The 16282-nt window shown below is 31.3% G+C and overlaps 1 protein-coding gene across 1 annotated transcript; it reads right to left on the bottom strand.

The window, feature by feature from the left end:
- Positions 1-11269: 11269 nt before the first annotated feature.
- LOC134243101 (uncharacterized) lies at positions 11270-12997 on the bottom strand. The gene has a single exon (XM_062725318.1). The coding sequence runs from the start codon at positions 12995-12997 to the stop codon at positions 11270-11272; it is 1728 nt and encodes a 575-aa protein (XP_062581302.1).
- Between the last annotated feature and the right edge of the window lie 3285 nt (positions 12998-16282).

Here is a 16282-nt window from a genome sequence, read left to right as displayed (position 1 = left end):
ACTTTTTCACCTGGTGTCAAGTAGTAACCTTGAATACTACCTTGTTCTAATGAAACGCATCAATTTATATTCGGGACTCTGTTCATAACTTATATAAACAACACTCATTCAAGATTTAAATATTAGAAAATTCATATAAATCAATTTAAAGAAATAAAGTCCCTAAATTCGATCCGCTGATTTATTTTAAATGTACAATGTTTCCATAATTTTAAGTTAATATCTCTTAAAATGATTTTAAAAAATACAATTATGGCAAATGTACTTCCGGATCATCGGGCATTCTTTGTAATACTGACAAAATTCTTGGAAACAATTTCATTGATCGTAGAAACGGCTGGAATATTTCTTACATTCTAAACTATGAAAATTATTTTGCATTATTTTTTAACGATGTTTTACTATAGTTATAAAACTAACGATGTCGTCTGATTCCGCCGTGACCATGCAATAGAAGTAAATACAACGAATCAATTTATAGTATAAGACGTTGCGCACGGTGTTGGTACTATAATATCTAACTCTTTATGTCGCAAAGAAATTGGCGGTTTTGCAATGTCATATTTGCTTTAAATTGAAAATAAAATCATTTATGTTATCTAAAGTAATGAATAATTTATAAAATTTTCTTTTAAATAATTTAAATTTATTTTAACTATGATGAGGCGTTACTCAGTATTGATCATTTACGGCGAAATTCCTGTGTCCGACGTTACATCAATTATTGTTCGCGCAACTAAAAGGTATGAAAAAATGCACTTACAATTCTCTGAATTAAATGAAATTTAAGGGGTACAGTAAAATATATGCATTCTTTAAGATATTGTTGAGTTTTTAAAATCATTTTATCAATTTCATGAATTTAGACTGGATCTACAGTGCGTAAGTAAAATGTCTAACAGTAAGAAATCGTTTCTTTACACTGACATCAGCCGAAATGGAGATGTGTACCAGGCATAAATCCCAGACAAATATTAATTTTGGTGATTAATCTTTTTGTACATATATTTCTTAGATTAATTGAATTGATACATTTTATATTACTTTTCCAACGTGAATATTAGGAAGACTTTCTTAAGTGTAGCCATTTCGTTATGCACGCACGAGTCACTGTATTGTCACTAAATGTGTCTCAGTAACATATCAAAAATATACGAATTAATGTAAGATATAAAGCAATCATGTATGTAGCTTGAAAGAACATTTCATGCTGCATTTACTAATTACACAACCTTTACAGTTATGGTCTACATGAAACAAATGCAAGCATCAATAAAAGTGTAGCCATTTTGTCACAGGTACGAAAAACGTCATTTTACGCAATGCGTACATATGACGTCAGGAGCGTCAAATTATTATCGCCTTGGCTTTTTTCATGCTGGTCCTTATTATCAGCTCACAGGTACTTGTGGACATGCAAGAACCACCCCACCCCACCCCCGATATTCAACCCCGGAGCTTGTTGGATATTTTTTCACAAATTATCTTTATTAAACTTAATCATCCTGTGTACATGTACCAAAGGAAAAAAATTATGAAAACCCCAGAATGATATCGTTCCACAAAAAATACCCTACTAAACGAAGAATGTATTATAAGCACCCCCCCCTTCTTTCACCAAAAATAGTAAAAAGATTTTAGAATTTTCGTGATAAACCAGATTTTTAATAATAGTGATACGTCTCCATCCCTCCTTTTTTTCATCTAATCAATACACAAAATTGATATTTTTTTTAAAATTCAAAATGACACCAGTGGTTCCATTGAAACGTAGGAAGTATAAAAATTTTAACTCTCATTTTTTTCTCTAAACACCAAAACGCATGCGGACGCTTTATAGAAATAAATGACCTAACTGACAAAAATATTGAAGGAGGTTGAAAGGGAATACTGCTTATATATTTTCTCCTTACAAGTATAAGACAGATAAGTGAGAAAAATAGAAAAAGGAATATTCACTGAGTGCCTTTGGCATTTCAGTAATTAAAATTTTATTATTAAGTTTTATTAATAAACTTCTAAATATTTCAAAAAAGAAGGTTCAAACATTGAACATTATGTGCCCTTTAATTTTTTTTAAAATACTTTTGAAAAATAAAATACATTTAAAGATCCAAAATATGCATGTATAAGGTTCAAAACGTTATAACAACGTTATGACTTTTTTACGTTATTTTGACGTAACGTCAATGTGTACCAACACCGTGCGCAACGTCAAAATCGATTTCATTCCATACGTATATAACTTTATTTAAAAAATCAATATTATTTTTGAGTATTTGGTTAGATCTTGTTTATCTAATTTTAAATTGGTTACGGACTTTCAACATCCCGACTTTCGAATATGCCTCATATGATATTACCGGATAACTCTAAAATAATTTTCAGGGTTTAATAATTTATTTGCGGACTTAAAACCCATGTTTTGTTATTATTAGAAACAGTGCACACAAAATTCAATAGCAATGATTTATAACTATTTTATCGGAAAAGTCGCATTTCACTCTTTTAATATTTTTTTAAAATTATTTTTGTGCTTTTATTGTATAGAAAAAGTATTTAGTCGTTCAATGTTCGTTAATTAATACGCGATTTGAAGTATCTGATATATAAATGTTCATATGTACATAAGCTTAGCGTAAATTAACGTACATGTACACGTGCGGTTGTGGCAGACTCATATTGACACATTTTACATGTATTAATGTAGAGCACCATTAAATTTACAATTACTTAGATTTGTTTTCAGGAAATTAATTTTCTTGAACTACATGTTTATAGTTCTTGATAGATCGATCATGTCAAATTTTTTAATTTTGTTAATGCCGATTTCTTTGAACCTTTCTTACGGCCGGTCTTCTACATCTATAATTTTTTTTTAAATAAGATTTTTATATTTAATTGAGATTTTTGGATACACCGCAGATGTAAGCTTTAGACATTAAACATATATTTGCCGGATCTGCAGTATATCAACCATATTTCGGAAATTTAGATTTGAAGCTTTGCAAGTATTTAAATCAAAATATTGCAGTAACTAAACAAAATAATCTTTTCGTCTTGTCAGAAAATGTTCCGCATTTTGAAACAATCCTATCAGGTTTTGCGTTTTATCCTATCGTGAAGATCGTTTATCAGGTCTATCGTGTTTTGCGTTTATCGTGTTTTGCGTTTATCCTATCGTGCGTGTATCCTGTCCTATCGTGCGTGTATCCTATCGTATCGTGCGTGTATCCTATCGTATCGTGTATCCTGTAAAGAATAACGATGCGGGTACTGTATACTGTTGTCAAGTAGAGAGGTTGTGATTGTTGCCTCCTTTGTTTTATATTTCGTATATTTGAGTATTTCGACAACACCTGACCTCGGTGGAGCAAGAAAAGAGTTCTTTTCCTCGGTTGGTTGTTGAACCCCTTGTTCATATATTCATTCACACACCATTGCACACCATTACACACCGTTTACACACAATTTATGTTCAGTGTATAAACCAAGGCAAAGCTTACTATGCACCTCAGTATTTTTGAAGTATCTTTGCTTCATTGGAATGTTGATATCTGGATCATCCTTGTACCACGATTTACGCACTTTTATTTTGGTGTTTATTTGTCCTTGATGTTACTTTTAAAGATTTAATCAGTACATAAACCCATTTAAAACATTTTTCTATAGGAAATACGTCATTTTCATCGCGAACGTTTCCCAGTTTGAAAGCTTTTGACAAAATTTAACCAAACCGGAAGTGATCTGGATTTTCGTCTAGGGTCAAGGTTTAGCCCCTCAACCAGGTTAAAAGATTGTTACATTGTCCTTCAATAATTTTAGAAACATTAAAACAAATTAAGTGGTAAGAAAATATAGAGAAATTGGTGGTGCTTGTGACAGTCTAATATCATCGCAAACAGTCGGCGTCATCCTCTAAGCGGTACACGTACGTGCTAAATGCCGACGTAAATTAACCAAAAGGCATCTGAATGTGTGATAAAACCCTGATCTAAATCTCATTGAACATATTTGGGAATTTTATAATGAACGATAATACCCCTCCTCCTTACTTTCTCCCAAAAATTTTAACGGTTTAGAATTAGAGGTAGTGCTGGTCCTATTCCATAGAGATTATTTAATGTGAATTTTCCATTTGAGAGTATATCATGTTCTTGACACTCTGCTTAAAATTTTGACTAGATATAGGAAAATTACGCAACAACGAACTGAAATATGCATAATTAACAATGTTTATAATATGCATTTCTTCTTTAAAGCTTAAAGTTGTTAGATGAACAAGTTTTCTTCAGTGTATAAACCAAATGCAGATATTGTCGTATACAAAAAAAAAAAAAATGCTGATTGGTCGATCGATATCAATCCACTCCAATCACAACTTGACAAAATCCCAACTTTTTAAAATAAATATTTTAATCTAAATCTCGAAGGGGAAACACGGAAACAAATACACAGGTATTATAGCCATATTATAAATCCAGGAGGATGCCGTGGTTAAAACACTATCCGTTCTATTTTACACATATACTTATTTCTTCTTTTTTTAAACTTTATATGGGTTCAATCGCTGATCCCGAAAAATATCGAGATTCGGGAAATTAGGGCGAGTTATTCGTTCGTAAGATGTCGGTGTTTCTCTATGAAGAGATACACGGAACGTGTGAATGGATGAAAAGAACAATGTTTCCCTTTTATTCTTAAACTTGAGAATTTAACAGAGTTGAACAGTACTCTCTGATTTGAGTTTGTCAGAAAAAGGTTTTAATCACAGAATGTATATTTTAAAGGTGTCAGTCAGTGTCCTGCATTGATCCAGGCATTGATTCTGATTATATTGTTCTTCAGCTGCAGTAAACAAGGTATGGACGGTGGTGACAGGTGTTTGAAGGGTTAGAAGATTCAAAATCCCTTGCGGTCCCTCAATAATTGATTTGAAATTATAAGTTGTTATACCATTTTAAAAATGTTTTTTTACCATCTGTACGGAAAAAATTTAACATTTCTAATGATTTGCCGAATGGGCATAAAAATCAATGTTTGACCACCGAGTGAAATGTTGGACAAGTCGATGAATGTTGGACAGGTTACGCCACAGAATATGTGTAGTTTATTCTCATTTTTATTCAGTGGAGTTCACAGGTGACGGACTTGAGGTCATACCAAGGAAGAATGCAAATAACATCATATATGCTAAGATGCCATAAGTGAAAGTGCTAGATATGGCTTGTGATGTCCATTATTGGAATGGTATAAGGTATTCTCGTTTGTTTTCAGTGTTTATGTAAACATTGTAACCATCATCATCAATGTACAACATCTTTCCCTCTCTAGTAATTTTAAAAGAAAATGAATGACCGATTGAATTGATTCAAATACAAGTGCAATGCTAGTTTCAAGTTCATTTTAGTCTTGTCTGGTGAGATCTTACTTAGAACTGCAAATTCCAAAAATTTGTAGTACATAGTGATTTTTATTGGATCTAGAAATTAAACTTGATATTTAAATTATATTGGAGATTCTCAATGCTGACAGGATATTTTACATCTCTGTTCTTATAGGACGCTGAATTGTGGTGGACTGATCTAAGATTTGTTGAACTCAAAAGTTACAACTTCATGTCTCATTTTCTGGATCGGATATTAAATTGTAATCTACACAGTTCTGATAGAGATTGACCTCACATGTATTACACACATAATCTCTGCAGCATAATTTCTAAGGTAAAGTTTGCACCGTTACACATCTTGAGTCCTGGCATAAGGATCTAATAAAGGTGTTTACATATTGCACTTTTTACATTTTATTGTACCTTTACCAAAAATGAAACCATGCACTTTTTTTTATTTTGCCTTGCTTAATAATGTTGTGGATTTATCGAATCCAAAAAAAAAGGTCAAGAAAATTCAATGGGAATAATTCAGATTAAAAAAAAAATCTAAAATGGCTTTATTGAATTAAAGAAGACAATTTTCATATTTGTTTGTTTTGCTATATAAAATCTGTCTACCGTACGACTACTGCAAATTTGCAGGTGATGAGCTTCGAATTTTTTCCTATATTTTGAACTCATGATCACGGCCATTTACATGTAGCAAAATTAAACAGTTGGAAATCTGTTTCGTGTCAGCACCTCCATTGAAACGGAACCTCGATTTATACGGCATCAAATGAACGCCCGATCTCTACGTACAACAATGGAAGTAGAACCCGCGACGAATGTTTCAACTCTTTAAGCAGACACTCTTACCACTGCGCCAAGTTGGCGACAAAAGATATTTAAGAATTTTCCTATATATTGCTATGAACAAACATTGTGTTCCCATCCTTCCCAATGCGTCATGCATAAAGAAACCCGAATCTACACTTACTGATTTACCTTCAATATAATTTTTACTTTTGATGACTTTACGAAAAAGTTAGATTTTTAATATTTTTCTCACCGATTCCTTTGCAAAACTTTGATGACCTATTGTGGCCATACCCTACACAGGAATAGGCAAGACTCTAGCGACTTTTCATGACCATTCAGTCACTCATTGACATGCCGTTTTGTTCTGTTTGCTTTCAGTGAACGTTTATTCGTATTTTAATGATTTTTTTCTTTACGTTTATTGCTAGTTTTCTTGTCTTTACAACAGGATTTCTGCAAGCAATTAGGCTCTCTTCAATTTACTTTTTAAAAACAAAATGGTTCGATACCAGATTTAGGCATAAAATTTAATCTCATTTAAATTTTTTAAAGAAAAAAATACAAGTAAATGATATTAACTGAAAACAAAATTGGGAAGTCTCTAACATTCAGTCAACTGAATGATAATTGAAAGACCGTAGAAAATTTACCGGAAAGGATATTTTCTATATCATTTCAGTTTGCATTCACTGTGCATTTAGTTACAATTTCGTTGACTAAAGGGTGTAATGACATCCTATACTATTTCCAGCTTGGGCTATAATTTCACCAAACTCGAATCTACACTTAATCAGGATCCTACTGAAAAATGCTCGTTGCTTTGCTTTTCCTATGAATTGAAATATATGGGCAAAACGAATAATATTCAACCTCAAAAGTCCATTAATAATACACATTTGAAGCAGAGCAAACATGGACCTTGTTTTTTGAATATCTCGTAATTTATATTCAAACTCTTTTAATGTATGTTCTCTAATCTTGTGATGTATGTACAATATTTCGTTATCTATAATCAGAAACTTTTTTCATAACCGGGGTAGGGTGATTCTTATATGCTAAAACATGCACGTATGTTGGTAGTTACATGACCGGATTTTCGGAATTTTCAATGTTTAGTGTATATAATTTCCTATTATATAAAACCATATATTGAAGCTTTTGTAAACATGTACACACTTACAAATCTAAATAGACACTAGACAAAATTGCTAACGCACCACTTAAAATTCTTTTTTGTGAATTGAACATTTGCCTAAACGGTATTAGTATATATAAAACGCCATATTTCTCCAATACAATGGGATGGGCAAATGTCTTGCTGTCAGGGCAAAACCCCAAAATGACTTTCTTGCCCAAAGCCATTTTCCCGATATGCATTGCGTACCTCTTTTTTGCCCAGATATATGCATTGCTAATTATCGATGATGGTCCTTGAGGTTACACCAGAAACAGTCTCCCGGTTAAAAAAATCAAATAATATGCAGCTGTTGACTATTATTTCGCCTGCTAGTCATCCAATGCATCGTTGTCTATACCCAGTCCACTAAACTTCCGGTTGCCCCAATTTTGTGGAACGACATTGAAATTGTAGTAGTGTTTACTTAATGGCTTGGCCATCTAGAGTGAACATTTTTTTTGTCTACTAATCTATTTCTAAAGAAACCCCTTGCAGACAGCATGATGTCTGTTTTAACACGCTCACCTGGGATCAAATGCCGCATACGGTATGAATTTTTTCTTCTGATTTTCTAATTAATACAAACATAAAGAACAAAATTGAAAAGAAAAGAATAGAAAATTATCTCTCCAATTTAGTATGGATACGGTTTTCACATTTTCTATGAAATAGCCATACTTCAAAAAACATTGTAGTTATTTATCAATAAAGACATTTAAATGCTTTATTTTTTGATTTTGTAGCATAATACATCAAATATATCTTAAACAAGTTTTGAAAAGTAAAATATTACTTTCATTTGTGGTTCGTTAGCACTTTTGTCTAGTGCGTTAAAGAAAGACGTTTCAAGTTAAAAGAAAAGAAGCAGCAAGGTATTGCAATAACCAATGTTGACGAAGATGATAATACTTGTTCGGACAGCGTGCAAACTTCAGAAGGGGGGGGGGGCAACTGTTTCTCGGTCTTTTCAAAAAGTGTTTGTTCTCTGTGTTCATTTTTGGCTCTCATTAGTGCAGGTATCCAATTTCTTGTTTAATAGTATTACTATTGTAAAGACTCCATAAAATGTTAACATATTTTATGATTGTTTATAAATTTTATATTTTTAAAACAAATTTAATTCGAAAGGAAATAAATATATTTTGTTAATCTTCAATAAACTATTTGCCCAGGAAAATGTCCTGCATAACTTTATGTTCATAGCAAAATGTTCATGAGATAAGAAATAAAAATATTGAACTAGTAGCATACACTCCCCACTTTACTTCAAATTTTACCGAATTCTTCGATCAAATTTGTAAAATGATCCGGTACTTTTTCTCTCGAAAGAAAGGCTTCCGAATACATAAAGATAATTCAGTTTCTTAGGAAAATGTTTGTGTTATTTATCCTTTAATGAGCTTATTGAAAAATAAATGTAGACTTGACTTTTATTTTTATGCAGATTTAATATTAATTATAATTTATTAAGGTAATTCTGCTTAGAAGTTGTACATGTTAAAAGAAGATGAAAAATCAATACTGATATTCTTTTATACATTTTATAGGATTTTTTTTCAAAGGACTGTAGAGTGTCTGGTTATTTATACAGAGGATCTATAAACGTAACAAATTCTGATCTACCATGTTAAGTATGGGATACACAGAGCACCTTTCTGCACCCCAAAAATATCAACAAAATCATTTGAACCTACAGTCAATTTTTTTTATTTCAAGCAGTAATCTTATGTATTAAGATATAAAAAGAAAATTAATTTTGCCCACCGTGATGTTATTTCTTCGATATTACTACATCACGTAATTTTTTTTAAAGTTTAAATTGGATATTTTAACTCTACTGGTCAAAGACAAGAAGAGCTTATGCGATAGTTGTGTGACCCTCGCCCGTCTGCCCATATCTGTCTATCTAGCTGTCTGCATTTTTGTCTGTCCGTCTGTCTGTATGTAGTTGTGGATAAGAGATGGGCGGACGGACTTCCCCATTACTATACACTCTTCCTTTTTTGAGCAGGGGTATAATAATACTAGAATCAACATGTACACAGTACGAGGGCTGTTCAAAAATTACGCGGACTTGTTGCACAGAAAAAATATTTGACGACATAATCCGGCAAAATCTCACAAATAATATAAAAGAATCTTTACGTGTAAGGTCTTCAAAATATCATATCAAAATGATGTAAATTGGTATAAATTTTGAATAATTTTTCAGGACATATCATTAAGTCACGGGGCAGCAAAATCTTCGACGTCACAGGCATTATAAAAAAATGTGTTATTGAGCTTTCATTTTCTCAATATTTTCCCAAGAGTTCCTGTACAGTTTGAGTTACCTTATCTACTCAACATCCAAACACCATTTCTTGTCAAGCTTCAAATCTATTAAACAAATAAAGAATATTCTTTTTTTGGTTTAAAACTATAAACTGCAGATATTTATGAGATATAGTGTGATATTGGTGACTCTCAAACACGTTCTTTACAGTCCGGATAAAGTTTTCGTCGATAATCTTCTTCCCGTCCTCTCGTAAAGCCTTTTTACAGAGGTCTAACGGTATAAAATTTCAATTGCTTTTTGTGGACGAATGTCGCGAATATCCTAGTTTACTATATGTTTTATTATGCATATTTTGGATCTATGTTGGTGATATCTCGATCATTACACATAATTTAACAAAATGTGGTGGGCGGCCAATTCATGAGACGTCATTTTCACAGTCGTTTTCACGAGAATCGCATCAGAGAAAAATCATTATATTTCTGTTAGTACTAGTACTCGAAATGCATAATAATAGAACACTTTTAAGATAAATTTGAGAAAATTGTCGAAAAATATCGCGAATTATAGAAAATTAGTGAGTTAAATTTTGGATTCCGCATCTTTTTGCTTAAGATTTTCTTGTCGTGCTCCGTACCTCTCCATCAGCAATATCAACAAACCGATAATTTTAGTAGAATTCTTTTAAAGAACAGAAATTTGCCCAAAATTTATTGGAATCTTTAAGATACATATTTCTGTGAAATTTTATAACTATATGACGTCTATAAGAGTAAATAATAGCACAGTCCGCGTAACTTTTGAACGGCGCTCGTATTTCAGGTCAAAAGTCCATTAGCACTTCAAAAGAAAAGCAAAACATACACGGATCTCCAAAACATCGGGTACCATGGAGGATTGAGCATTCCCTACTGATCAATTACATAAACCGTGTGTTCCTTGTCATGATAGGGAAATAACGAGAAACCCGTTGAAGATTCAGTTTGTAAACAAAAGTCAAACAATTATTTTGAAAAAAAAACATCAACCAGCATTTAATTTCTTTTTCTTCGTACATTAAACTACAATGTTTAATCTCTAAATGTTTGTTAGAAGCTTGCTCCTCAAATGGAAGAAAAAAATGAAAATGATACTTAAAGTGCCATGAAGACAGAAATATTCAAAATTGATATATTTTACCTTCATGAATAGTGTCTGACTAATCCTTTTTAATCTCCACTATTCGGAAAGGTAAAATAAGGGGAATTTTTCTTAGTGTCATTCTTTTAATTATGTTCAACTTGTATTTAAAGCTGCTTTTCTCTGTTCATTTTGGTGTGATGAAAGCCATATTTAAAAAAGCACACACCAAGAAACATTTTTTTTTGTTCTATATCAAAATTTAAAATTAAAGTTAAAATTAGATACTGTACAAAAATTTATTGTAAAAACCTGGTCAGTATGTCTTATATTTCTTCCTGTTGAAAAACACTGTATATCCTTTTTCATGAAAAAAAAGATTTAAAGGTGAATCAATTTAGAAACTGTCACATAAGAATGCATTAACAAGCTCTTGGATCCTCGATAATTAGGTTTTTGTCTTGAAGTATAAACCTTCGTACGACGGAAAGATGATTTGAGTCTATTTCAACATAAACTTAATTTGTTTGATAGCTTTTGTTTTCAGTTCAGCAACAAACAAAATGTTATTTTTGTCTATACTAAGACCATATGGTTTTTGTAATCCACAGTTGTCTATACATAGAAGGAATTGTCCATCCTGATCAATTATATGTATGATATTGGCACCACTATCGGCAATTAAAATATGACCCTTTCTGTCTGTGGTAACATCACGAGGAATAAATTTTCCATATTTCTTTGAATGCATTAAAAGAGGGTTTCCATCATACGTGAACCTTAACTGTCCTTCACTGCTTAACACTCTTACCGATTCTGTATGCATATCGCTCAAGATGATGTCAAGGTTTTTATTTTCATGAATGAACGCCAGATGAGATGTTAATATTTTTTTGTTTTTGGTATTTAATTGTATTTCCTGCTTAACAGTAGAGCCAGAAAAACGAGTAATTTTTCTTTTTGTTGGCATTTCCACTCTGTATTCGGATCTCAATTGTACCAGAAAGTCATCAGTGGAGGTACAGCATATGGCACCAGGTATCCAGTCTTTTTCCCTTATAAGGCATTCCGTCTTGTCGCCCTTGACAATATTGATACTTCTATCATCCCCGTCAATGTACACCAAATGTCCCTCTCTGGTTACGGTCAAATCAGCTGGTGCGGATCTTGTTGTGGTGGTGATCTCCTTAAGCAGTTTACCTTCGGAGTTCATGTGTTTAACTATACCACTGTTATCACTAACAAAGAATTGATTAGTGTCAGGAATACAAGCTACCTGAGCTCTTGGAAATCTATCATCAGTACATTTACTTCCAACTTCAAGTGACAAAGACGTATTTTCACATGTATGTATACTCTTTAAGACAAATGATTGGTTAGATTTTAAGACCTCTCCATTAATTAAAGTTTTCTTTGTGTCCGGAATCTCTCCAATTATTTGACACAGACCTTGCTCTGTAAGTTCTCTAGGATTAAATGAAGACACGGTTAATTCAAATCTGGAAGGAATATTTCGAAATTCTTCATTTTTGGAAGTGTATCTAACAAGTTGGGATAGATCATTTGAAGAAAGGATCGAGCGATTTTTATCTATTGCTGACCGAATTAAGGATTGTTTCTTCTGAAAATATAATTTTAAATTCTGTATTGAGTCGGTATCCTTTCTTTCATTTCTTATTGAATCACGCTGATACTTTTCAAAGACCTTGTCTATAATTGTGTGACATGTTTTACTGAGGTCATGCATAGTTTTCCGTCTTTCATCATGTTTTTCGATTATACTTAATGACGTTGCTTCGATTCCAGACACAATTGATTCATACACAGGCGCAATGTCTGCTTCAAGTTCATCTAAGTCTTTTTTTATGAGAGCTTTTGTTGAGCTATAAATTTTAGAAATTTGTAAGACAGTGTGCTTTTCATGTGATCCAGATGCAAGGCATTTCAAACAAAGTAAAGAGTCACATTCTTCACAAAACAGGTCACTTATTTGTTCTTGATGGATACAACACAGTGGTGGGATGATTTCAGATTTTTTGAACTCAAAAGTAACAACATCATGTCTTAAATTTGGATCGGAGATCATATGGTGACCTACACATTCCTTACAGAGATTGACCTGACAAGTGTTACACACAGTTTCTGCTGTGGATTTTCTAGTTTTTCCAGGGCAAAGTTGACATCGTTTAACGTCTTGTGCTCCAGAGAATAGATCTGACGCTGTTGCCATTTTACGAGTGATAGTTGTACCTTTGTAGACAAGAAAAATGAAAGATGTGAAACAACTTTCCACCCCAAAAATTGACAGATTGGCTAAAATGCTAGTAATTGATGCATGTATGTAATTTAAACATTAAAAATTAAAGATATATTTTTGTTTTTTTCTTACCTTCCTTGTCTGTCACTCGGTTACCCTGAATGAAGGTTATTTCAACCTGGAGATAACAGACCAGAATGACAATTTATTGATCCTGTGCTAGAAAATGATTAAGAGACTGATACTTAAATTGATTTAAATGTCTCTCTGTAGCTTGCATTTTAGAAGCTATGCAAATAAAAAAAATATCAATGCATGCTGCACTAAGTCTTTTCATATAATATACCTGCTTTTATTGTGTCGTCATATCAAGTTTATTCATCTTTCAAATTGCTTTACGCTCCTATTCTTTTTTTTTTTTACTTAAACATTTCAAAAATACATATTAATTCATTTTTATGCACTAATAAAAATTACGTAATGTTTGAACATAAATGAAATATAGCCCTGCTGTTCTTTTTAATAGATGCATTCTCTTTTGCCTAAAACAATCCTTTTATATTTTAATGATGTGAAAATTTAGGCTTTTACATAATTTATTTTTTTTAATTTTATATTTTTTTATGTTTAAGAAAATAATGCTCTTTTGATGATAATGAAAAAATGAAATATAATTGTTAGTATAACTAAGGATAGGTTTCTAAACAACTTATATATGTAGATAAAGGGGCTCTAAAGTTTCATTTCCGGATAAATAATCCAGTTATTCCAAAAATAGCCGACAAGCGTTATGCACTATAGTTTTGAATTACTTGTATTTAAAGACTATTTTAGTCATGTGATTTATGAGGATGATTTCAATTCTTTTTTGTGAATGTTAATTTCTAGTCAGCATTTCATAAATTTAAGAAAAAGAAACAAAATGTAGATGAAATGATTTAGAAATAGTTGGGAAAAAAATGTAAAGTCGAATTAAAGACCGTTCTCTCCATATCAGACATTGTAAAGCGTATTAAGTAAATGTGTCTTGAAAATCGTTCCTCGTTTCAATAAGACTTAATAATATATATGGATAAAACGTGTTTTTGGCTTTGAAATTGGATTCAATGTATTACACTAAAATAAATGTATAATTTTTCAACTATAAAGTTTCATTTTGTTAAATTTACCTTCTCTCGTCTTCGTGCTCTGTAAACTTAAGTTGGTTTAAATCATTAACCTTCGTGTAAATAGTAAAGAGATTCACAAAAATACAAAAGAAGACCCTTGTCGTCTATAATTATTAAAATATCCAAACATGAAACGGTTGTTACTAGCTATTCTATTTGCTATAAATGCTGAAATATTCAAATAATGTATAAAAAAGAACGCTTTTGATATAACTTTAATAAAAGAAAGGAAACTTCACAGATGACTAATTAAGCTAAATACAAATTTTTAGTTTTGAATAGGAATTCATTTTTTCCTAGTATATTGAATTAACCAAAATTGCTGAGCAATAAAAAGCTAAGTATATTAGATACATTACCTGTAGGCCTAAGTATTTTTTTTTTATTTGTTTAACGTCGCTCTTTGGTTTTTTCCAACTCATATTGAGACGCCACCACTTTAATATTAAGAACTCAAGTCAAATGTGATCTGATTTATGTCAAATCTTTCTCTTTTTTGATCTGATTCATCATTAATTAATGTTTAATGTCTAACATAAATAAATTTCATGTACAATTATCTCATTGAAAGAATGTATGAAACGATAAAAAAATCTTTATACTTTATCTGCATGATTTTTATGGCCAATATGATAAAAATTTCATTGGCACAAATGAGGTACCATATACGTAGTGCAAGAATTAAGATCAATGTCCATAACAATGTTAGGCTAGGAATATCGCCTAAGTAATTTTAAGATACCACTTTAAACACGTGGCATATATTTTAAACAAGGAAGATAACATGAGATTAATATGGAATCTGTTAGAAAAGAGGTGAGGTTACTGATATATATGTATATAACCTTTTATCTTTAAATATCTGTGTTTTTACTTTCTTTTGTTAATAAGGCAGGGGATTTAAACATAAGGGGCGTCTTTCGCGACAAAATTAAAATAAAATCATTTAATTTAAAAAATGAATTATTCTTAAATGTAAGTGCAACGAATTTATAGCTCATTTAGAATTCTTCGCCCTTTAATAGAATCTTCTAAATTATTGTGTCTTAAGACCTTGTGCATATCAGTCAAAAGACCCATCAAACGCAAAAATCGCACGATTATAGTTACTTAGGTATTCAATGTATAAAGACCATATTCTGTACTTAATAGTCTAATGATCCGATTTTGCTCAAATCGTGGTAGTATTTTGAAGACCATAAAAAACGCGGAACCAAAGGAATTTACAAAATGATTATTGTTCAATTAATTGCACCCTTAATTTTACATTGAAGTCTATGGACAGTGCATGTTTTTATCACATATTGTAAAAAGTAATTCAGTTTCAAACAAATCTCTTGGTGAAAATATGTATTAACTCCCTCTTTATTGAACTATGAAAAAAAAATATTTACCGAAATTGAGAAATCAAAAATTGTCTTCTTTTCATCAAGGGTAGATAACACTTCAAAAACTTATAACGTGGAAAATAACTGTCCCCTCACATGTTATCAGTCTTGTGAAATTGTTTCCTTTCGCTTTTATCATTATATAGTAATGTTTTTTTAACTAGTTTAGAATTATTTAAAATCGATAAAAATTCCTTTATTATACATTGAATACCTTAATGATTCAAAGTTATTTTAAATTTTAATTTTACCTAATGATTTTTTAATGATAAGTGGACAATTCTGGTTGAAGCATTTTTAAACCAAAGAAAGATTGAAAAAGATATTGGCTTAAATTGACTTCTATACAGGGTTATATACAAATTAGTTTTCAATAGCATATTTATTGTTTAAGTGATATTATAACTCACGTATGGCCACATACTTTAAATAGATTACATGTAGTTTTTCTATTTCAGTTGCAAATATACAGCTAAATATGATCATATAGTAAAAATATTTATTAAGAAATCCATTTTATTTCATGTATGTGGATGCTGTAAGCACAAGAAGTTTCATGGCTTCATACCAATGCTTACAATTGTAATATAAAATGTATAATAAATAAATATTTGAAAGACACATACAATATTTTGGTTTTAAATGCAGGTTAGCATTTGCTGTTGATCGTTAGCACCACAAACATTATCTAATTAGATGTT

This window comes from Saccostrea cucullata, unplaced genomic scaffold, assembly GCF_032062105.1.
Source record: "Saccostrea cucullata isolate Sc308-1 unplaced genomic scaffold, CSIRO_AGI_Scuc_v1 ctg13995, whole genome shotgun sequence".
NCBI classification, from domain to species: Eukaryota; Metazoa; Mollusca; class Bivalvia; order Ostreida; family Ostreidae; genus Saccostrea; species Saccostrea cuccullata.
Note: the sequence above shows the minus strand (reverse complement) of the source record. Positions and strands in the feature narration are given on the sequence as shown.

What these genes read in the sequence shown, in the direction of transcription:
- LOC134243101 (XM_062725318.1), bottom strand. Translation starts at nt 12,997, where the DNA reads ATGGCAACAGCGTCAGATCTATTCTCTGGAGCACAAGACGTTAAACGA.